Source organism: Aegilops tauschii, chromosome 5 (assembly GCF_002575655.3).
Source record: "Aegilops tauschii subsp. strangulata cultivar AL8/78 chromosome 5, Aet v6.0, whole genome shotgun sequence".
NCBI lineage: Eukaryota > Viridiplantae > Streptophyta > Magnoliopsida > Poales > Poaceae > Aegilops > Aegilops tauschii.
Genome location: NC_053039.3, coordinates 550,999,620 through 551,024,300, shown reverse-complemented (window position 1 = coordinate 551,024,300; position 24,681 = coordinate 550,999,620). Strand labels below are relative to the sequence as shown.

The window sequence follows — 24,681 nt, the reverse complement described above, 5'->3', positions numbered from 1 at the left end:
GTCCTTTGGTCTCACCAATGCCCCTGCTTTCTTCATGCATATGATGAACAAAGTATTCATGGACTTCCTCGATAAGTTCATGGTAGTCTTCATCGATGACATACTTATTTACTCAAGAAGTGAAGAAGATCACAAAGAACACCTCCGAGCAGTACTACAACGACTCCGTGACCATCAGCTATATGCCAAATTCAGTAAGTGTGAGTTCTGGCTCAAGCAAGTTGGATTTCTTGGACACGTACTATCTGCCGAAGGTATAGCCGTGGACCCGAGCAAAGTAAAGGATGTGCTCGATTGGTTGCCACCCACAACCGTATCACAGATCCGGAGTTTTCCTGGATTAGCCGGGTATTACCGTCGTTTCATTGAAGGGTTTTCCAAGATTGCTAAACCCATGACAGAGCTGCTCAAAAAGGATAAGAAGTTTGAATGGTCTGAGGACTGTGAGAAAAGTTTTAATGAGCTAAAGATACGGCTGACGACCGCACCTGTGTTAACTCTTCTAGATATCTACCGCAGTTTTGATGTGTACTGCGACGCCTCCAGACAAGGACTTGGATGCGTACTTATGCAAGACGTCAAGGTAGTAGCCTATGCATCGCGTCAGCTACGACCCCACGAGGGAAATTATCCCACTCATGATCTGGAATTGGCCGCGGTGGTTCATGCTCTAAAAAATTGGAGACACTATCTCATCGGGAAGAGGTGCCAAATTTTTACCAATCACAAAAGTCTCAAGTATATATTTACTCAGCCAGATTTAAATCTCCGTCAACGAAGGTGGCTTGAGTTAGTCAAGGATTGTGATCTTGGAATAAATTACCACCCGGGTAAGGCCAACATGGTCGCCGATGCACTCAGTCGAAAGCCTGTCAGCCTGAATGTCATATTGGAATCATTGCCTCCTGAACTTCAAGAGGAGATTGCTCAGCTCAACCTGGTCATAGTTGATGCTGGCCTTGCTAATATTTTGGAAGTCGCCCCCACCCTTGAGGAAGAGATCCGCAAGGCACAGCCAGATGACACTGTTCTGCAGAAACGTGCCAAGAATAAGGTAGCGGGACAGACTTCAGATTTCTCAAAGGATCAATTTGGTACTCTCCGATTCCGTGGAAGAATTTGTGTACCAAATCAGGCGGATTTAAAGCAGAAAATCCTATCGGAAGCACATGAATCTTTGTATTCTATTCACCCTAGAGGTACGAAAATGTATGAAGATCTGCGACAAGTATTCTGGTGGGATGGGATGAAGAAAGACATTGCTTATTTTGTGGCCTGTTGCGACATATACAACAAGGTGAAGGCAGAGCATCAGAAGCCAACCGGACTTCTCCAACCACTGCCAGTCTCACAATGGAAATGGGATGATGTCTGCATGGATTTCATCACAGGACTGCCCAAGACTCAGTGAGGCAATGATGCAATCTGGGTCATAGTGGACACCTTAACCAAGGTTGCTCACTTTATCCCGATCAGAACCACATATCGAGCGGATCAACTTGCACAGCTGTATGTATCCAGGATAGTCAGTCTGCATGGAGTACCCCGAACCATCACTTCTGACCGAGGTTCACTTTTTACCTCCGCTTTTTGGTCACGTCTCCATCAAGCCTTGGGGACAGCACTGAAATACAGTACCGCTTATCATCCTCAGACCGATGGACAGACAGAGCGGGTAAACCAAATACTCGAAGATATGCTGCAAGCCTGTGCTTTGGCCCAAGGATCTAAATGGGAAGACTGTCTGCCGTATGCCGAGTTCTCTTATAACAACAGCTTCCAGACCAGTCTAAAGATGTCACCGTATGAGGCCTTGTATGGCCGTAAGTGCCGCACTCCTTTAAATTGGTCTCAAACTGGAGATAGCCGCATTTTCGGGATGGATCTCATGATGGAAGCTGAGAAACAAGTTAGGGAAATCAGAGACAGATTGCAATTGGCCAAATCTCGACAGAAGAGTTATTATGATGCAAAGCGCCGACAGATCAGTTTTGAACCCGGAGAACATGTATACTTCCGAGTCACTCCTATGAAAGGAGTCAAGAGATTCCAGACTCGTGGAAAGTTGGCACCCAGAATCATTGGTCCATTTCCAGTTATGTCCCGAGTGGGTACTGTTGCATATCAGTTGGAGCTACCCCCTGAATTGTCAGACGTGCACAACGTGTTTCATGTTTCACAGTTGAGGCGATGCATATCACCGCCTGAGAAAAAGACTGCTATGACTGAAATAGAATTGGCAAAGAACTTAACATATGAAGAGAGACCGGTTAAAATTTTGGATCAGATGGAAAGGGTCACTCGTAGTAAAGCAAGGAGATCCTTCATAGTCCAGTGGGAGCACCACACCGAGTCAGAATCAACTTGGGAACGAGAAGAATTTCTAAGGGCACATTATCCAGAATGGTTTTCCCAAGCAACCGAATCTCGAGGACGAGATTCATTCTAAGTGGGGGAGGTTTCTGACAGCCTGGTTTTTGCCCTCTTTTATTTGCCTGATTTTCATTTGGATTGATTTTGAAATTTGAAGTTTTTGAATCTTTTCATATGGACTTAAACACTTGGGTACCCCTTGGCTTTCACCCAAGTGCCTCATTTCCCACTCTAATCATCTTTTCCTCTCTGGTTCTACTCAAAATAATATTTGGAATATTTTTCTTAAATGAAAAATATTCATTTCCCTCTCTTAAACCCTAGCTAGCTCAATGTGCTCCAAAGCAACCCCAATTTTTCTTGCCGACAAAAAACTAAGAAAATTCACAAATATTCTTTGATCCCTAGGGCACCTTCCTGAGCAAAAGTATTTCATCACTTTTTGGAATAACTCGTTATTTTTTTCTTTTTTTAAGAAAAAACTTAGTAATTATAGAAAATTAACTAATAACCAACATTTTTGCTACAGAAAATATTTTCTGTTTTGGACAGGAATGGTGGTTTCTACAGCAACTATCATTTTACTTGCTCCAATGTGGCTGATTTTTCTTGTGCATCATCACCATAGTAGATGATTGCTAACTTCCAAAGCCCAGCTCCCAACTCCCAGCCGTTTGACCTCGGTAACCTCTCAAAGTTACTAGGCTTGTGAAATCTTTTCTACTGCGTCTGGATCCAAACCAAAGCATGGTAATCTTCAAAACTACCACGAACAACAAGCCAGACATGAGTTTTGGACTTAGGTCGGCCTGAGGGCAAAGTTCACGCGGTGACCACGCGTGTACACGATGCCAACCTGCGTGTCGACGCGCTCGGAGTGCCGCCGAGTGGTCTGTTTCGCGCGTGCTCGCTTCCCCGCCTGCCTAAGCGTGCCAAACCTCGCCACAATCTTCGTCCTAGCTCCCTTAACTCTTCCCTGGCACTCGTCGACGCCGGAGCTCGCCACAGCGAGCTCGGGCGCAGTCCGGCCAACACAACAGTGCGCTCTGCACTGTGCTCGTCGCCTTCCTCTTGATCCTGTGCTCGTCCCCGTTCGCCCACAGTCCCCGCGTGAGCTGCGTCGCCTTCTCCCTCTCTCTCTGACGCCGCTCGTCGCCGGGCGCCGTGTCCAGGTGTCACCGGCGGAGCCCGATCCCCCCCTCGATGCTCGGCTATAAATGGAGCCCTCCCTAGCCTCCTCGAGCATGATCCTCCACTCCCACACACTCCACAACCTCGTAGAGAACCGTAGCCCAGCCGGGCAGGCCGCGGGCCGCTGTCCCCGAGCTCGAACTTGCCGGTGATCCCCTCGGGTCGTCTCCGTAGCTCTGGCCCCTCCCAGGCATGGGCAACCCTTCCAGGGCCTCCGCCACTCTGCGGTGGTGCCGTTCCGCCCGGTTGGAGCCCCTGGAGTTGCCTCTTCTCGCCGTCGTCTTCGTCTCCGGCGAGCTCTGCCTCCTGTCTCCGCTAGAGAGGACGATTTCGTCACCGTCCGACCACCCCTAGCTACTCTACGGGTACGGGCAGGTGCGCCTCCATCTCCTCTCTCGATCCCTCCCTCTCGTTTTGGCCAAGGAGCCCTCTCGCCGGCGTGAGCTCCGGCGAAGCCGCGCCATCCTCAGTTTCCTTCTCCCTCTCCCCCTCACCTGACTAGGGGGGCCCGCTAGTCAACCACTCAGTACGCGCGCAAAGCGGTACGAGTGGTGGCGCCCCGAGGCTTACGCCTTCGACGTCACCCCCAGTCCGTTTTTATTTAAATTCAAATTTCATTTATATCCAGAGAGCTTCAAACAGCTATAACTCTTCAACCATAAGTCCAAATGAATTGATTCTTTTTGCATTGTGTTCTTTGCAAAGAAATCTAGCAGCTCACCAAAAATGGGATTTTCCCCAGCTGTCTAGATTTTCTGGTGATTTTCAGAAGGGTTCTTGATGTTTTCTTTTTGTGTTTATAAATATTTTCAGAGAGTGAAGCTTGTCTTGAGGATCACCAGAAGGCTTGTGAACCTCATCTGCTCTAAGGCAAGCCACAACAACATTTTCATGATGCCACTACAATATTTGTGATTTTTATACTTGAATGAATGATTTAATCCATGCATTTAAATCACTATTATGCTATTTATATTCTGTTAGTGCTTGTTTAAGTTACTATGCTTGAATTACAGAAAGTTTGTAGCTAACTAAGTTGGTATAGAAACTAGAATTAATTTTTGCTATGAAAGAAATAATATGGTTATGGATATAAGTAATTAATTGGAGTTATTTTCTTGCATGAGAAAAATGATAAAATTTGTTAGAAAAGATTTTGTTTAATGTGAGGTAAATCTTAACCTGAGAAGTGTCAAGAGTTGTTGATGGTTATGCTTAGTGTGGATATAGTTGACTCAGTCTTCTCCGTTAATATGTGATGCATATGTTAGTGTTGCATCTCATGGCATACTATGACACCGGTTATTTTCAGTTTAAGTTGAACCTGATAATAACACAACTTGAATATATCGTTGACCGGGTCATGGTGCCACTGAATCGAGTTTTACCCAGTGCAACCACATTTGCCTTTATGGGAAGGCCTTTATTCGGTCCGTTGTCATGCCTCTGGTCGGTGCCTCCAACCAGGGAAGGTTATGGGCGTGCGGTACCTGTGACACCCAAGTTTTTATTTGGATTTTTTTTCAAAAGATTTCATTTGACTTGAGGGAGGTGATAAATTTTTTTTTCAAAAGAACTCTCCTTCAAATATTTTTTTATGGCAAAAGTTCTATTTGGATTCACCCAAGATCTGTCTTTGGTCTTGGAGGTTCTTGCTTTTTATTTTGAATGTAGACAAAATACTTTCACTTGAGAAAAATGCCTTTTGAAAATCTCTTTGAAATTTGCACTATGGCTTTTGGAATAACCCTTTACCACTTTCAACTTTTCTCTCTTGCCATGGCCTTAGTGCAAATCCACTCTCCTAACCCTCCCCTCACCTTTGGATCCTGTTTTGCATCAAATCCAGCAAGTTGAACCTCCCCATATGATTATTTTCCATTTAAATCTTACCAAACAAATTTCTGCCTTCTATTCTAGCCATTGGAGATTTACAAAGGAGCTACCATCTCTGCTTTGATTTTTGGCCCCAAACCAACTCCCCTCCCTAGTCCTTTGAACCCTCAACCAAGATCCATGAAGATCCACTGGTCTTCAGTTCAAAATTTTCAAACTACACTTGCTGCAAGTTTGGACCAGATTTGTCAAATTTGGTGAAATTCATTCAAATCTTTCTCCAAAAATTCCAAGTAAAATCAGGCAGCCTCTGGGTGCATTGAGTGGTCACCTCACCAAGTCACAGCCCCAGGAAATTTTTCCTCATTGCCAAATCATTCGGTCGAACACCTGCAGTGCATTGTCAATTTCAGGTTCAGAAAGTTCAGAGAACATTTCAGTGCTACTCTCGTTTTCTTTAGAGATTGTTGTCGATCTCGACAGTGCCTCGATGTTGCCTTGCTCCCCGTCCCCTCCCTCTTGTTCCTGCACCGCACGAACGTCTGGCACCTTGCGGACGTCGGCGACGAGCAGCAGAAGGTGCGCCGCCCCGTGACCGACGCCAGCGGCGGCTTTGCGGCCGCCAGAGAGAGGCGCAGCGCCGACGGCGCCACCCAGCGCCGCCCAAGCCACCGGAGCTCGCCGCGTGGCCTTCCACTCCCCCGAACACGCTGCCATCTTCGTCGTGAACCGCAGGGCGCGGAGCGCGCTCTCTGCCGCCGACGTGCCCGTGCGGCCACCCCACCGTGGACCGACGCCGTTACGCCAAGACCAGCCGAGATTAGCGGGGAAACAACTCCAGTAACCTCCACTGATGCTGCCTGGCCACTCAAACCTCCTGCCAACCCACTGCATCGCCGTAATCGCTCGCCGGAGATTCTCCGTTCACGGCCACCCCGTCGATCCGCCTATAAATAGAGGCCCCGAGCTTCAACTCGAGCACACACCATCCCTGCACTCCACCTAGAGCACGCCTAGCCACTGGAAGAGCCCCGAGGAGGTCTCCTTCCTCGACTCCGGCCGCCGCGACCTGCCACGGGATCCAGCTCGATTCGCTCCCGTGCATGCGCCTCTGCCTCCCTTCTCTTGCCAGTAGCTTCACTTTTCATCCCTCCTTCTGACCCGCGCTTCAATTCGAAGTTTGCAGCCCTCCACCGGAGTTCTCCACCACCACCCGAGCCGCCGCCCGCCGGAGAAAGTGTCGCCGTCGACGTGGTGCTCTCCGACGGTCGAGTCCACCACCCACCGACGCGGAAGGACGCGCTGAAGCTCTTGGTACCCTCCGATCCTCCTAACTCGCCGTGGTTCGACGCCGGCGTCCACCGCAGTCTTCGGGCGCCGGCGAGCTTTTTAAACCTGACACGTGGGACCCCCTTGTCAGCCTCTGTTCTATTCTCTCGCGAACCATTTTCTGTTGGCGCCTTTGGGCAAATACGCTTTCCCTCTTGAGCTTGCGCATTTCCAATCGAACCGTTTTCTGTTTTCTCAGTTTAAACCCTGGAACTTTTCTGTTTCATTACAGATAAGTCCCTGAACAGACACCTTTATAACTTTTTAATAAAAAGGGATTTTTGAGTGATTCTTTTTCTGACATTCTTAAAATTTTGTCTAGTTTTTTTAGATTTATTTGGAAATTTTTTGGAGAAGTTTCTGTGCACGCGTTGGTTTTCACGTTAGTGCCCGTTTTCGATATAGCCATAGGTTCCGGAAGTGGTGACGGAGCCGCGAACTTCACCGAGCTAGACTCCGACTTCTCCGAACCAGGCAAGCATGTTTGAACATTTGATATGATAGGTGTTTTGCATGTTTGCTTGACAGTTTTGTGCGTGGCATATGAGTGTCAGTGAGTACCTCGTTGCTTGTAAGGCAACCACCCGCTTTTTTTCCAAAGTCGCGATGATCTCTGATGAGAGATGGCCTAATCATGTGGTGACATGAAGGGCAGCAAGGTGGTACTGTTGTAGCATACCAGCCTTGCGTCATCCGACGAGTTCCGACGTTAACGTGGACGGAGTCACGTTATCGTTCTTTCCCCTCCGTGCTGCCACATGTTTCATTTGGCAGGATGCGGTTTAGTAAGTTGGTAACCTCTTTCCGTGTACACACCAAACAGAGAGGCCGGGATGATGGTACCTTGGCCCAGGATTAAAGCCAGTCATCCGGTCAGGGGGCATGGGTGTTTCCGGTTGGGACCGAGAGGGGGGGCACCCCCTTAGAGCGCGCGTATAGAAATTTGATCCCATGCTACGCGAGGTTGTAGCCTCCCCATCTCAAGGTTTTTCTTGAACGTTGCCGAGGGTGATCCCTGGCTTCGGAATGTTGAATTGGGTGTGTACTGGTTAGACGTGTTTCTTCCAAAACACCGTAAACGGAACTAGTCCCTGTGACTACTGAAATCCGTTAGCTGTGGTTAAGTACAAACTCTGCAGAGTCAAATCCTTCCAAATCATCATACCCATGATCTAGTATTGAAATCGGTATATCCATATCTATCCGCGTGGAAAACTCATCCCCGGTGAACAAGCTCAAGTGGTAAACCCAGTTAAATGTTATTACTATTATGGATGGACTAACCTTATTTTTGTCTCGTACTTGTAATAATTTATAATCTCGAGTTACTGAATTATTGAGCTACAATATAAGCCCTTTATGCGACGTCGCGCAGACGTCCGACTGTGGCGTGTCTTTGTTTCTTACTTCAAATATAAGCCCTTTATGTGATGTCGCTCAGACGTCCGACTGTGGCACGCACTGCCTTTATTTTCTGTTATAAGCCCTTTATGTGGTGTCGCCCCGACGCCCGACTGTGGCATTACTATTCTGCAGTTTCCTCTCGAGGAGTCTTTCAGACACTCGTTTGGCACCAGTATTACTATTCTGCAGTTTCCTCTCGAGGAGTCATTCAGACACTCGTTTGGCACCAGTATTACTATTCTGCAGTTTCCTCTCGAGGAGTCATTCAGACACTCGTTTGGCACCAGTACTACTATCCTTGCAGTTTCCGCTCGAGGAGTCATTCAGACCCTCGCTTGGCACCCAATATTTATTATCTCTATGTCTGAATGCACTGGTTGACTTGTTCATATGCTTCATGTTTACATTTGTTATATCTTATGTTCGAGCTGTCTTGCGAGTACTTTCATAGTACTCACCTGGCTTGTTGATTTGGCCAGATGTTGACGAAGGCGATCTCTTGGATGAAGAGTTTGATAGTGCATCCGACGCCTAGAGGAGTCCCAGTCAGTCCTGCGTGATCCCGGATATTGGTCACTTGTATTATATACGCTTCTGCCACCCGCAATAAGTCTCCTCGAGCCTCACTCCGACGCTCGAAGAGCTGTAGGCTTCATGAGTCATATCACTCGCTTCGCGGTGATATTTCCGCCACTGTTATTATCGTGAGTTAGTAGTTATGCCACCCTATCCGCCGTCTTTTTTTATCGGCGTGCATGTAATAAATTGTTGGGCAGTCTCCGCCAAACCTTGTATTACATTCAGTACTCCTGGTATTTTTCTTCTGTGACCATGATATTGTCTACCAGTGAGAAGGAATTCTTCCTTACTGGTCCATAAAAGGGATTGGTCTCTCAATAATTATATTATTGAAAAACCGGTCGTGACAGTACCCTGGCCCGGTAAGCAGACATAACCTTGTGTGCCCGTTGTTGAGATTTTTGGTACCGGTCCCCGTGAGGGACGTTTATGTTTTGGCCACGACGGTGGTCGTTGTGTCTTTGGTAGACACGGGGCAATTCAGGACTAGCCTAGTTGGGAGTGAGTCGGAGTGGCCGAGAGAGTGTCATGGCAGTGGAGGGGTTTCGTCGGAATGCCGTTGGTCCACCCAAATGGGAGTACGAGGCCATCGGTTCCGTGGTGTGGGTACTGTGCGCTACCTCTGCAGAGTGTCTTAATCTATCGATAACCGAGTCCACGGTTACGAACACGCTCGAAAGTAGGTCACACCATGGGTCAACATTTAATTAATCTTGCACACTAAGTCATGAACTTTGCACCGTTGAGAATGGCGGGAAGGCCATCTTGTTGTTTGAGACCCAGTGTTGGTCATGGTTGTGATCGCCGGAATGATCACCGTTTGAGACCAAATATTGGTCGGTTGTGTGATCGCCGGAAAGATCACGAGATATCCCTAGTTAAGACCATGAGGTTGGTATGGTTGTGATCCAAGAGTGATCACCATTGGTAAGTCAGGCCGTGGGACTTGTCCCACAAGAGCATGATCACAACATGTCGGTTATTTTGTTGCATTATTAATAATTGGTTAATTATCACGATATTGTTTGTCATTATGTTTATGCTTGTTGTGAGCTTGCAAGTACATTAAATGTACTGACCTGGCATGTCATGCCAGATTTCAGGAAAGTCTCATTGGAAAGGAGTGTTGTCCGAGTCTAGATCGTGTCCACATCGGTTTCCCTGTGCTATGGAGTTTCCGCTACGACGTTGTTCCGATGCCGCGTAGTTGTTATGATCAATGCCCCTTTATGTTCACTAAATAATGTACATATTGTTCAGCCGCACCGTGTGTGCCGCTTGGCCTCGCCACCTGTTGTAATATAAACTTTGATCCGGTAGCATCAATAAAGTGGTTGTTTTCTGTACCAAGATGTTGTGTGTTGCTAGAAGACATGGTCTCTGGGCTGGCAATGCATGGTAAACCAGTTCCTCTGAGCCGGGGTGCCACACTCCCCTCACGGACGGCGCCGTCCCCGGCACCTGGAGGGGGGAAACGGACGTGTCGGGTCTATACGAAAACCGGACCGGTGTCCGGGCACCGAAAGTTTCAGATTAATTCTCTGTTTTCCAAGAGCATAGTTTGCCATGTGGCATCTTGTGCTGCTGCAAAAAAAATAATGCTATCTATACATAATTTTTTTAGAAAAAGAAAAAAGTTGATGCATAAAAAAAGGAAAAAAGAAAAATATCTATACACGTGGCATGATTCATATATGCCGACGGCTAAGCCGTCGGCATAGGATGCCTTATCCAGTAGCGGCGCACCCCCTCCTCCACTCATTCATCCCCACCCGCATCCTCTTCCCCACCCGCCTCGACCCGCGCCGCCCGCCGCCGCTCCCCGCCGCCCGCTCCACCCATGCCGCTCCCCGCCACCCGCCGCCGCCGCTCCATCCGCGCCCCTCCCCGCCACCCACTCCACCCGCGCCGCTCCCCGCCCCCTCCTCGCGCCGCCACCACCACCTCGACGCCACGCCGCCGCGGCCACCACCCTCTCCACCCGCTCACCCCACCACCACCCCCATCCCCCTGCCTCGTCTCGCTGGCGTGCGTCGTCGCCGCCCCGACCTTGTGCCCTCCCTGTCCTGCTCGGGCCTCGGCGTGCCGGCCCGGGCTCGAAGCCCCCCCTTCGCCGACGCCCTGCCGCGGCGGCCCCGGCCCCCGTCCACCCGTCCCCGGCCGCTGCCCCTGGCCTCCCTGCTCGCGAGCTGTACCAGCGCCAATGTCGCCCGCAGGTGAGATTCAATTTTTTTTGCAAATTTTTACTACTTGTTATGTGATATATGCATGTGTAGTGAAATATGGATGAATGGATGTTCGTGAAGTTGGTGAAGTATATAAAATAGTTAATGAAGCTTTTATTTTCATTTTTGTGATGTTGTCAAATAGCTATGTGAGATGCGCTAAAAAAAATTGAAGAACAAAATTGGTATATTTGAGATGTTGTCATATAGCTATAGTTTCATTTTGTGATGTTGACAAAATTGGTATCTGATGAGTAGTTATTTTATCATGATGATCTTGCTAAAAGAAGTTGAATAACAAAATTTGACACTTCATGAAAATTAGGATTTGAAGTATTGATAACCCACAAGTATAGGGGATCAATTGTAGCCTCTTTCGATAAGTAAGAGTGTCGAACCCAATGAGGAGCTAAAGGTAGAACAAATATTCCCTCAAGTTCTATCGACCACCGATACAACTCTACGAATGCTTAACGTTCGCTATACCTAGAACAAGTATAAAACTAGAAGTACTTTGTAGGTGTAACCGGATAGGTTTGCAAGAATATAAAGAGCACGTAAATAAAAACTAGGGGCTGTTTAGGTAAAGACACAATAAAGTTAGTATAGCGAGTGTGGAAAAGTGGTGGTAGGAGTTGCAAAATTGTCCCTAAGCAATTGACTACTTTACTAGACCGATAGCAAGTTTTATGTGGGAGAGGCCACTGCTAGCATGTCATCCCTGACTTGGAATTCTATGCACTTATGATTGGAACTATTAGCAAGCATCCGCAAATACTAACGTTCATTAAGGTAAAACCCTACCATAGCATTAAGATATATTGGCCCCCCTTCAATCCTGTATGCATCAATTTCTATGCTAGGTTGAAGCTTCTGTCACTCTTGCCCTCCAACACATAGTCCTATCAACATACAAGTAACCCTATGGTGTGATCCACGTGCGCGCTCATATGATGGGCACCAAAGGACAGCAACATAACCACAACAAATTAAACCAATCATAGCAATTCACCAATTACCGATAGGACAACGAAAATCTACTCAGACATCATAGGATGGCAACACATCATTGGATAGTAATATGAAGCATAAAGCACCATGTTCAAGTAGAGGGTACAGCGGGTTGCGGGAGAGTGGACCGCTGTAGATAGATGGGGGAAGGTGATGAAGATGTTGGTGAAGATGACAGAGGTGTTGGTGTAGATCGCGATGATGATGATGGCCCCGGCGGCGTTCCGGTGCCACCGGAAGCGAGGCGGAGAGAGCCCCCCTCCTTCTTCTTCTTCCTTGACCTTCTCCCTAGGTGGGAGAAGGGTTTCCCCTCTGTTCCATGGTCTCCATGGCGTGGGAGGGGCGAGAGCCCCTCCGAGATTGGATCTGTCTCTCTGTCTCTCTCTCTTTCTGCATTCTGGATTCTGCCCTTTCATCGTTTCTTTTATAACCGGAGATCCGTAACACCGATTGGATTGAAATTTGAACATGATTTTTATTCGGATATTAGCTTTCTTGCGGCGAAAGAAGGGCAACAACCGCCTTACGGGGTGTCCACGAGGGTCAGGGGCGCGCCTGCCCCCCTGGGGCGCGCCCCCCTGCCTCGTGGCCCCCTCGGGCATCGTCTCGCGTTGATTCCACTTCCCAAAAATCAGATATATTCCAAAAAAAGATCTTCATCAGTTTTTATTCCGTTTGGACTTTGTTTGATATGGATTTTCTGGGAAACAAAAAACATGCAACAAACAGGAACTGGCACTGGGCACTGGATCAATATGTTAGTCCCAAAAATAGTATAAAAAGTTGCCAAAAGTATATGAAAGTTGCATAATATTGGCATGGAACAATAAAAAATTATAGAAACGTTGGAGACGTATCAAGTATCATGGTGATCTAAAACCCTGACTAGATGTCATTAGCAATATGATTGTTTTCATAGTTTGAAGTGTCAATGCTTTATGTGATGTGATGCCCTCAAATTTTTTGACTCGGTAAAATTTACATGCTTTGTGGTATTTCATCTCCTTGGAGCCTTCGTCGTCTGGGTTTTTGGTCTGTGATCCTGCCGCTACTAGACTACTTCCTCTATAGCGGAGGGTGAGCTACGAATCCACCTTCACCTCCTACCCTCTTTTAAGTAGATTTCATTTTCACATCAAGTCGCGTAACCTAGGCGTCTCCTGTCCGAAAGGGTTGCATCGATAAATAGCATTCAATTGCATATTTATCACCGCAACTCTTTAGGATTGTCCAGCGCTTTCCACGGACAGCCCGAGGATGTGTAGATTGGGTACGTTGTTCATGCTCTACCCCGTTCCGAGACAGGATTCCGGCAGCGCCTCCCTGTTGTTCTCCGGATGCACATTCTCTCGGCATTTTGCCGAGACGTGTATTTGGAGAACAGCGGGGAGGTGCTGCCAAAATTTTGTCTCAGAATGGGGTAGAGCATGGACAACGTACTTAATCTACACATTCTCGGGTGGGATTAGGACCCATCTTTACCTATTAGAGATGTCGGTGGATTAAATGTCATTTCTCGTCAACCCTGTAAAAAATAAAATATTGATGTGAGTAATTTAAATGAATCCTTAATTTTGTTGTGTGGCTTCCAATAAAGCAGAGACGGCAGATAATCAGTGGATGTATAGTGGATTTTTCCATCGGAATCAAGTAACAACAAAGTGGGTCGAGAAAACTGATGTGTTTTTGAAAGAGATATTCCGTAGTCCAATGAGGATTGTGCCAGGATGCCCGTGTGCCAAATGTAAGAGACGTATGCGCAGAGATAAGAGTGAGATGACTAAGCACCTTCGCACACATGGATTTATGCCCAACTTTAATATGCCGATAAACTTTGCCCAGCGGGACCGTGGTAGAGAGGAGGTGATATGACAACACGTCGCTGGTTATGAGGACGATGGTGTTAGAGACATGCTAGATAATGTCTTTGCTGCACAGCCGACACCTCCGTCACATTCAGCGAATGAACCGGAGGAGCCAGAGGAAACCGCAAAGGCCTTCCTGGATATCTTGGCCTCGTCAAAGAAACCTCTTTATGAGGTTGCCAAGCTCTCTGTGCTGGATGCCATCTCGCAACTGATGGCAGTCAAGGCTGAGTACGGCTGTAGCCGAGATTGCTTCGAAGCATTTCTGGGAGTATGGGCTAACAGCCTGCCTGAGGGCCATGAACTACCGAAAACCATGTATGCTACGAAGAAAATCATGAAGGCGCTCTCCAGGGATTATGAGAAAATACATGTTTGTCCAAAGAATTGCCTTTTGTTTAGGCATGAGTATGCCAATGACAACTACTGTAGGAAGTGCGGTTCCTCTCGGTATATTGAGGTGGTCGATGAGCATGGTCAGAAGCAGCAACTAAAAATCCCTGTGAAGGTTCTTCGGTATCTTGATTTTATAAAAAGACTGCAGCGCCTTTTCATCACCGAGGAGTCCGCCAAAATGATGAAGTGGCATAAGGAAGGAAAAAGGTACAATCCAAAAAAAATTGTACATCCATCAAAAGGTGCAGCATGGAAGTCGTTCGATATAGAGTACCCGGAGGAAGCAGCCGAGGCTGGGAATGTCAAAATTGCTATATAAGGTGATGGGTTCAATCCATATGGTATGTCGTCTAATCCATACAGCTGCTGGCCCGTATTTGTTATTCCGCTCAATCTCCCTCCCGGCGCCATAATGCAACGCAAGACCATGTTCTTGTCGCTTATAATCCTAGGGCCTAAATATCCGAGGAAGAATTTGAGTGTGTTTATGCAGCCGTTGGTGGATGATTTGCACCATTCTTGGTACTTCCCGAGGTTGACATACGACCGGCATCTGCAGAAAAATATCTTGATGAAAGTTTGGCTACAGTATTGCATGCATGACTTTCCCGGCTATGCCCTATTCTGCGGATGGTGTACAACTGGGAAGATGCCTTGCCCAGTGTGCATGCAGGCCTGGATTTTCATTTGGCTGAAGAAGGGTGGCAAGTATGTTGCCTTTGACCTGCATCGACAGTTCCTCCCTCCAGACCATCCTGATAGGGAAGACAAGAAGAACTTCACAAAAGGCAAAGTTGTCCATGAAGTAAACGAGATTCCAACTTTTTCTGGTGCGGATGTGCTTGCTCAGCTGAAAGCTCTTAAGCCTGCCGACGAAGGGAAAGGCAAAGGCAAAGCCAAACCCAAAGCCACAGGCGAAGACGAGGGCAAGGGCGAGGGCAGAGGAAAAGGCAAAGGGAACAATGTTTTGAAGGATATGGTGAGACGCACAACTGGACTCACATTACCCCCTTCATGCAGCTTCCCTATTTTAAGGACCTCAAACTTCCATATAACATCGGCGTGATGCACACTGAAAAGAATGTCGCAGAGTCCCTTTTTTTGCATGATCCTCAACATTCCTGATAAGACAAAGGATAATGTTAATGCTAGAGTGGATCAACAGAATATTTGTGATAGACCACGTCTACACATGCAGCCTCCCATAGGCAGTCGAAAATCCTGGTTCAAGCCAGATGCTGACTTCGTACTTAAAAAGGATTATAAGATGGAGGCATTCAAGTGGCTGAAACACGTCGTGAAGTTCACTGATGGTTATGCGTCGAATATAAGTAAGGGGGTCAATCTTTCAATGGGCAAAGTGACCGGGCTCAAGAGTCATGACTATCATGTATGGATTGAGCGGATTATGCCGGTGATGGTTCGGGGCTATGTTACCGAGCGTGTCTGGCGTGTGCTTGCAGAGCTAAGCCATTTCTTCCGCACGCTTTGTGCTATATAAGTATGTCTTGAGATAATAAAAGAAATGCATAAGAAGGCGCCGGAGTTGATATGCAAGCTAGAGAAGATCTTCTCGCCAGGCTTGTTTACTCCGATGACACATCTCATTTTGCACTTGCGAACGAGGTATTGTTGGGGGCCCCTGTGCAGAATCGTTGGCAGTACGGCCCTCAGAGACAGAACAAGCATCTGAGACAAAAATGTGGAAACAAAGCTAAGATTGAAGCTTCCATAGCTGAGGCAGTTATCCTAGAGGAGGTGGCAGACCTCAGGACAGCATACTATCCGGACCATGTTCCCACGCTGCACAATTAGGTGTCTCGATACAATACAGAAGAACCCAAGTATAAACCCAGGCTGCCTTTATTCAGCGGGCAAGGTGGCAGGGATGGATGCTGGACACCTTATATCATGCCACAAGATGAGTGGGAGGATGTCATGTTCTATATCTTGCACAACATCAAGGAAGTAGAGGATTAATGGATGAGGTAATACCTTTGCACCATTCTTGTAGTCAATTCGTTATGTTCACTTTGCCTCGTTCTAATACTGCTTTTCTTATTTTAGTCGATTTGTTGATGAAGAGTGGACGGGAATGCTGCCTCCTACTGAACCGGAGGCACTTGCTCTTCTCCGAAAGGGTCACGATGGAAGGAAAATTTTTGTTGCGTAGTTCATGGAGAAAGTAAATTTTCACACTTCCCTATTACCCAGTTGACCCTACAATTCCAATTAAACTCATGCACCCTATAATTTCAATTAAACTTGTAGGGAAAAGACCCGAACACATCAATGGATGAAGAACTGAGATGGGTTTCCATGGGTTTTAACAGTCGGGTCATGACATGTGAAATGTATGATGTGAATGGGTATCGCTTCCATACAGAGGAGCACCAGAACAGTCGGCCTGATCCCAAAACTATAAATATCGGAGTCTTCACCGAAGGAGATAATAAAGTAGATTACTACGGAAAGGTAGCAAAAATATATGAGCTTACATTCAAACATGGCCGCGAACCCCTAAGTCTCACTGTGTTCAAATGCCGATGGTTCGACCCCAAAAAGGGTCTGAGACATACGCCTTCTGTTGGTTTAGTTGAAGTTAAACCATCAACCGTCTATGCCGGAGCTGATCTCTTTATCGCCGCTACCCAGGCCACACAAGTATATTATCTGCCTTACCCATGCCAGAAAGAGTACCTAAAGGGTTGGGAAGTTGTGTTTAAGGTGTCGCCACATGGTAAGCTACCGGACCCGAACGATGATGATTACTACAACATAAACCCCATGACATACGAGGGAGTGTTCTTTCAAGAGCAACATGATGACGTGGTACGAAACAAGGACGATGATGACTTGAGTTATGTTGACCTGGACCCAAACGATGACGACGCACGGGTTGATGGTGATGAAGTTGTGAATCAAAGAGACATAATTATGCTTGAAAATTTAAACGAAGATGCTGGCGATGAGGAAGAGCCTCCACCTCTGTCAGACAACGAAGAAGATATGCGTGATAGTGATGATGAGACCGGTCGACAAATAGATTACAATAGTGATGATTCATATGGGTTCTAGAAAATGTAAGTTCTCTCTTATTAATGTTCTTTTCTGTATGCTTAATGTGCTCTTCTGTTATTAATGTTCTTTCCTGTATGCTTGTTTATTTGATATCCTTACTAACTGTTTATTCTCTTCTCAATGCAGGTTTGCTAATCATGGGCATGTCCAGTGACGCCAGTTTCCTCAGTAAATTCAAAGGACTTACTCGGAGTGGACGATCCTACAACGTTCCCCCCGACTATGCGACGATGACACCTCACAGGGAGGTGGAGGGGTCGAGGGAGGAGACCGTAGAGGAGGAGGGGGTGGGGGGAGAGCCCCTAGAGGAGGAGGAGGTGGGGGGAGAGCCCCTAGGGGAGGAGGAGGTGGGGGAGAGGCAGGGGGTCAAAAAACTCCGGGCCGTGTCTGAAATAGGGGGGTCTTCTTCGATGCCCTCATATATGTTTCTCAGGAGGAGGAGGGTGAGGAGGAGGAGTGCGAGGAGGAGGAGTGCGAGGAGGAGGGCGAGGAGGAGGGTGGTGGAGGGGAGGGTGAGGAGGAGGGTGAAGGGGAGGTTGACCCCGAGTTGTGGGGTGACTTGCCGTCGGGTGCTCCGAAGGGGTGGCTGCGTGGTATTGCAGAACTACCTACACCACCTTCTATCGAGGCCAACAAGTGGCTCATTGAACCCAAGGGGACAGAGTAAGTGCCTCTCAATCATATTTTGAACACATGCCAACATTTTCTTAGTGTACACATGCTAATTCTTTGATTCTTTTGCAGGAACTGGATCCTTCACGGACAGGGCCGTAAACCGAACGGCCTTATCACTGTCCTGTTGAAGGAGTTTTGGCCGGGCCTATTCTGTCCGAGGCCAGACAGGGACCCGCAGCTGCGGGTTTTGGCCATGAGCTGGGCCCACTACGGGGCTTGCAGCCACGCGGAGTACGGGACGGCCGCTAGGGCCGTGATCACCAAATTTTGGGTAAGTTCTCTTCAGAATCACTTGTCTTCAGTTTCGTTCATAGTTTATCATCCAATCACTCAACGCATGCTTTGTTTGCTTATGGTTTTATGCATGATTGCAGCAATTCTATAGAGTTCTTGACGAGGACAAGGCCAGAGCCGACGTGGTCTTGCTGGCTGCGACGAAGAAGAAAGCTCGTCAGTTGCAGTACGAGGTGCACTGGGTTGCCGTCTCGCACTTCTACCACACCCACCTTCATCAAAAGATGAGCAAAAGTGAAACGCAGAAGCAAGGACTTACCTTGAACAGTGAGCAGTACATGAAGGTAATATTAGAGACTTTTCATTCCAACATATAAGCACTCAATATCATCGTTTCGTGCTCACATGTCATGCTTCCATTATGTAGGTTATTCCTCCTTGGTGCTTTGGAAAGGATGATCGATGGGCGCGTTTGGTGGATAGGTGGCTCAGCGAGGATGCAGGGTTTGCTGCCAAGAGCAGCAAGGCCCGTGCTCATCGTGGAAAAGACGGGACACACGGCCAAGGAAACAGGAACCACTGGGGCTTCAAGGCCATGAATGTATATCTATATGCATGATGCATTTTTACTGTCATGTTCTTATGTATGGCTAACTTCTGCGCCGACGTTGTAGGAGGACAAGTTGAAGAGGCCGCTCTCAGACATTGAGTCGTGGAAGCTGGCCCGCGAGCGGAGTGATCGCAAGAACGGCGAGAGGCAGTACTACGGCAAGACCGAGGAGCACCTAGAGTCTTACACTCAGCAGTTTCAGAGGTTGCATCCGGATGTTCCTGGCGTCGCCCAGTCTCAGATCGACGACACGGCGGTGGTGGCCATCGAGGGGAAGCCCCATGGCCGGTATCCGTGTTTCAATGGCTTGATCACTCCTTCGGTCTCATACACACAACTTCGGGCTACCAACCCGAGCCCGTTAGAGAGTACGGGGCGTTCGTAGCCTCCCTTAGCCCGCCAGCATGCTGTAAGTACTTCCCCTTTATCTTCTTTCTCTCTAACTTTCTCAGTTTATTTTCAGCATTGCTCACATAGAAACAACCTAAATTTTGTAGGCATATAAGGCCTTTGTCGAGCATAGGAATCTCGAGGTGCGGGAGTACTTGCAACGAGTGAAGGCAAACGATGATTACAACCGTCAGATGATGACGGTTAGTTTTGCCCTCTTAAAACCGAGCTAAAATTTTGCACTTTCATTCCTTCTGACCTTCTAGTTTGCTTGTTTAACTAACATCCAGGCTATGTTGGCGTCTTGGAGTAACCGCACGGATCCACCAAAAATGGGACCCCCACCACCACCTGCGGGAGAACCCCCACTCGTGCCCACGTTTGATGAGTGGGTGGCACTAGGCAGTGATAGTCCGGTTAGTTCATTTGCCTAACTACTGACAAACTAGTTCTCGTTCATTCAACACTATCATATCACATTTACCGTTAGAATCTTCTCTCAAACATGTAGGGGACCGGTGGCTCGACTCCTGCTTCGTCGACCCCAGTCACTCCGATCTGGCAGAGTGGTGCTGGTCTTGGCGGTGGCGGTTTTGGCGGAGGTGGTCTTGGCGGTGGCAGTTTTGGCGGTGGTGGTCTTGGCGGTGGTGGTTTTGGCGGTGGTGGTCTTGCCTGATGTCGTTGATGATACCCGTGCATGTGGCCGTCGTGCCATACCTTTCATGTTCCTACTTGTTAGTTTCTTCAGATGACGATTTTCCATGTCTTGCAAATCTCTATGTTCATGAAGTTTCGCCGATGATGATCTTTAGATGTTTAACTTGAGTATGTTTAAATGATGATGATCTTGAGTATGTTTAGATGATGAACTTGATGATGATCTGTCATATTTCTGTGTATATATATTTTCTAGTTTGAAATGCTGTCGAAATGAGTTGAAACAGAGAAAACAAAATAATAATAAAAAACAACACAGATCTATGCCGACGGCAACTATGCCCAGGAGTGCCGAGCGATTGCCACGTGGCAGAGGTATGCCGACGGCTTTGCCGTCGACATAGATGAAAATCTATGCCGACGCCGTCGGCATACCTCTGCTGCTTGCCACACGGCAGCCCGTGATTTGTCGGCCCGTTTGACGGCGCCAACGACCACCGTCAGCTGAAAATCATTGCCGACGGCCGTACGGAGACCGTCGGCATATATACCTATGCCGACGGCTTTCCTACGCGGATGGTCTGACACATCTACGCTAGGCCGTCGGCATACATCTATGCCAACGGCATTGGTGCCTTGCCGACGGCCAGCGGCCGCCGGCACAGAGGGGCAGTCCGGTAGTGATGCATCAGTGAGCCTTAAGGCTTAGGGTGGGCATAAAAACCGACGAATCAAAGGCCGAACCGACATCGAACCTGAAAAGAACAAATTTTTAATTACTTGTACAAAAAACCGAATTTCTTCTCTGCTACGGTCGGTTCGAATTTAATTAGCATGGTTAACCAAAAAGAAAACCGAATATACGTCAGGACACAACATACGACCGAACGAGCTTCTTCCGCGCTGGTTAGCGTGCATGAGGTCCACTGTGTGCTATATATGCAACAGATTATTGGCCAGCACGTGCATCAAGCTATATTTACCAGGTCAAAGCTGAGACCGTCCGTTGACACGATGACGTGGCTCCTCTCCTCACCGTACGCTCGCCTTCCCGTGCATGCAACGGCCTCACACGCTCTATAACAACACCACGGTCGAATGATCGACGGGACAGCAAGAGTCGATCACGATAACATGGCGTCCGCTTCAACCCGTCACCTCCTCCTCGTCGCCGTCGTTCTCGCCGTGTCGCACTCCGCCCGGGCCAACCCGGTCACCGTCGGGCAGGCGTGCAAGCTGTACGCGAAGCATGCGTCGTCCTGCACGGAGGCCCTAGCGAAGGCCCCGGGGATGCCGGTGGCGCCGATGCCCCTGCCGGTGCTGGCTGAGCTGGCGGTGACCTATGCGGCAGCGAGCGGCTCCGCGGCGCTGGCGTTCATCAAGAGGATGGAGATGCTCGCCGGCGGGACGATGCCGCTGGACTGCGTGGAGAAGTGCGTGGAGAAGTTCCAGACGGCGGTGGCGGCGCTGCAGAAGAACAGGGCGGCGATCATTGAGCACAGGGACGTGGCCCGCGTGAAGAGGTGGGTGAGGATGGCGAGGGCGGACGGCGAGACGTGCATGGACAAGTGCCACATGAAGGAGGGCGGCGCCGACCCCACCATCATCCGCAAGATCACCGACCTCGGCAAGCTCTGCTCCGTCGCGCTCACCCTCGCCGATGCCGCCGCCACCCATGGCTAATAATCTTTGCGCCTTGCTTTACCAGCTTAATTTATGTCTCACCTGGTTATGTTTGTACTACAGTGCACTGTTGAATTTGTAAACCTAAGCATACTTAGCTAAGTTATGCGCAGCCACATTGGCTTTCCAGTTACAGTGCATAAATTGTGTTAGAGATATATTTGAGTGACATTTATTTGGTAGTCTAGGATTTGTAATCCATCTCCTACCTTATCTCTAGGAGAGACTTCTTATTCTTCAAATCTGTACTCCTATATATATCTGTCAATCTTGTCTCTATTTCCTTCCGCACCAACTGTGATGGACTACTGATCCATTCATTCCTGCTAGGATGAACATTCCGCATAGACTACAAAGGCTCGTATCTTGTCCTAAACAACCATCAATCACACCAACTGCGTCTGATTTAACTTGATTTGATTGAAAACCCATCTCATTTGCTGCATCAAACCCTGCTTTATGGCCAAAGTCTACGCTGTATGAGCGTCCGAAACATGGGGGAGTAGTGAGCATGAGCCAGCGAGGAATACACCATGGATGTCTCTGCTAACAACGCCTGTAGAGCCATCCCCTGTCTCGACATGAAAAGAAGTGTCAACGTTAACTTTGACAAATCCCACAGCCGGTTTCATTCACTGAACACCCACACGGTTAACTTGGTCATTTCTTGTGTTTAAACTTCTCTGATAGTTCAAACGGGTTGCTCTCACGGACATCGCACATTTAGCCACAGGGGAGATTTGGCCATGGTGTGTCTGGTGCCGCCGCGTCCACCAAAGGTAACAACATGTCGTTGCAATTCCTTCCTTATAGCCAGCCGTGGGTAAATTTGGTAATTAAGCGTTAGGCATTCGCAGTAGATGTTCTAGTACAACTGATCCTGATCTCTCCTGTGTCACTGCATCCGCGATTAGCTGTGAGAGTCCCATTTGATTCCACAGTTCGGCTGCTCTTCCACGCCTGAATAGCAGATACAGGACACTTCCGGCAACAACAACAACAAAAAAAAAAAAAAAACAGATGCAGGACACGTTCTGGGCCTATATGGGTTGGGCTTTTGTACTTTCAGGTAGGCACATGGGTCGCTGGATACCCCCCATGCGCCACATGATGTTGGACATTTTCTGAATTCGCGAAACTTTTTGCAATTCCTGAACAATTTTTGTATTAATGAACATAATTTTTCAACTTTGCATGAACATATTTTTAATTCACGAACATTTCCTAATTCGGGTAAATTTTTTGAATTTATGAAGATTTTTTAGTTTGTGGACATTTTGAAGAATCCATAAACATTTTTTATAATTCATGAATATTATACGAATTATTGAGCGGGGGCTACGCATCTACGCGTTACCCAGCATGCCGTGCGCCAAACAGGAGGTCTCTAATTCAAATTGTCCACCTTGTTTTTGATAATCATGTCAAGTTGTCTACCAAACACATGGGAGCTCCTATTCGGCGCATCGACCGCTAGGGAGCTTCCCTGCCGCACATGCACCAACGCTGGTGGGCGGGCCCATATAGATGCCAGCCTTCGATCGCTCGACTTGTTGCCCCTGGTCGCTAGATCGCATGATCACCGGGCACGATTGACCAGTTGACTAGTCAACCATTGTTTTTTTTTGGAACAAATACGACAAGAAGAAAAAACGAAACAATGGTGAAATCAAACAAGTTCATGGGTTTAAAAAAATCAAAAAATAAAATAAAGGTCATGAATTTGAATATAATGTTCATCAATTTACAAAAAATTCATCAAAATTGAAAAAAGGTCATTAGTTTTCAAAATAAGTTCATTAAATTTGAATAAAAAGTTCATTGATCTTAAAAATTTCATCAAATTTATTTTTTCTATCGAATTTAAAAAAAGTTCATCAACTTTGCCAAATTCATCCATTTGACAAAAAAGTTTACCGAAGTTGAAAAAATCACAAATTTTGAAAAAAATTCATCAATTTTGAAACAAAGTTGACGAATTTGAAACAAAATTCAAGCATTTAGGAATAAAAAGGTAAAAACCGTTCCAAAAAAGGAATAAACGAACAAGAAAGGACTAAGAAGAAAAGAAAGAAAAAGATGTAACAAAACGTTACAAGTGAGGGGATTTGCGCACATGGAACTGGAGATACTTGTTTCGAATCACAGTGGGACCGCCCATTTACATCCTTAGCGAAGGTTTTCTCTACTGATTTCTACTAGTTTTGGGAACCTTCTAGATGGTTCCCAATTTTTTTTCGGTTTTGGGAACCTTCTAGGAGATTCCTCAACTATTTTTTTGTTCTCTCTTTCTTTTACGTTTTTTCCCTTTTCCTGTTTCTTTTTTCTTTTTCTTTTTCTGTTTCTCTTCTTTTCCAAGTTTATTTTTTTGAAAAAAATAAATAATTACAAAAATTGTTTGCATTTTCTATAAATTTGTTCAAAACTTAAAAAAATCAACTTTTCACATTTTGTTCACAAGTTCAAAAGATGGTCACTTTTTCGAATACCTTTCGGGAACTAGAAAAATGTTCACATTTTAAAAAAAAATGTTAACAAGTTTAAAAAACAGTTCTATTTTCACTTTTTGTTCACCAATTCAAAAAATATTCGTGATGTCTGAAACATGTTAGAAAATTTGCAAAAATGTTCCCCTTTCTCAAAATTTGTTTGGAGTTTCAAAAATTGTTCATAGATGTAAAAACTGTTGATATTTCAAATTGTTTTTCACGTACTAAAAAATCTTCGTGTTTGCAAAATTTGTCAAGGATTTTATATTGTGCTTGGTTTTAAAATATTGTTTACAAATTTCAAAAAATGATCATTATTTCAAAATTTGTTCGTGAATTTAAAATTGATCTCGGTTTCAAAAAAATGTTCTTAAAATTCAGAAAATGCTCACGCTTTTTTAAAGAGTTGATTTTTTTTTAAAAAACCAGTTGTTCAACAATTTGTGCATTTTCAAACATTTATTTGAAAAATAATTATTCACAATTTCCAAAATATAAAAAATAAAAAAATAAATGTATGGGTTCTGTGTTCTAGTTAGTTTGTAGCCATGCGTGCTCCTCAATTTCTTCTAACATTTGTTGGCTCCACTCGTGAGCTAGTCTCCCTTACCTGCCAGAAGTCTGAAGTTTGATTCGCAACGAGGGCACTCAGC

General features: G+C 46.7%; 1 protein-coding gene across 1 annotated transcript; it reads left to right on the top strand.

Annotated features, from left to right (window-relative positions):
* The first annotated feature begins 20,990 nt into the window (after positions 1-20,990).
* Positions 20,991-21,826, top strand: LOC109754565 (uncharacterized). Its single transcript, XM_020313473.2, has one exon. The coding sequence runs from the start codon at positions 20,991-20,993 to the stop codon at positions 21,537-21,539; it is 549 nt and encodes a 182-aa protein (XP_020169062.1). The 3' UTR covers positions 21,540-21,826.
* Positions 21,827-24,681: the final 2,855 nt, after the last annotated feature.

Bases quoted from the DNA above. Each gene is read 5' to 3' on its own strand.
- LOC109754565 (XM_020313473.2), top strand. From the start codon at position 20,991: ATGGCGTCCGCTTCAACCCGTCACCTCCTCCTCGTCGCCGTCGTTCTC.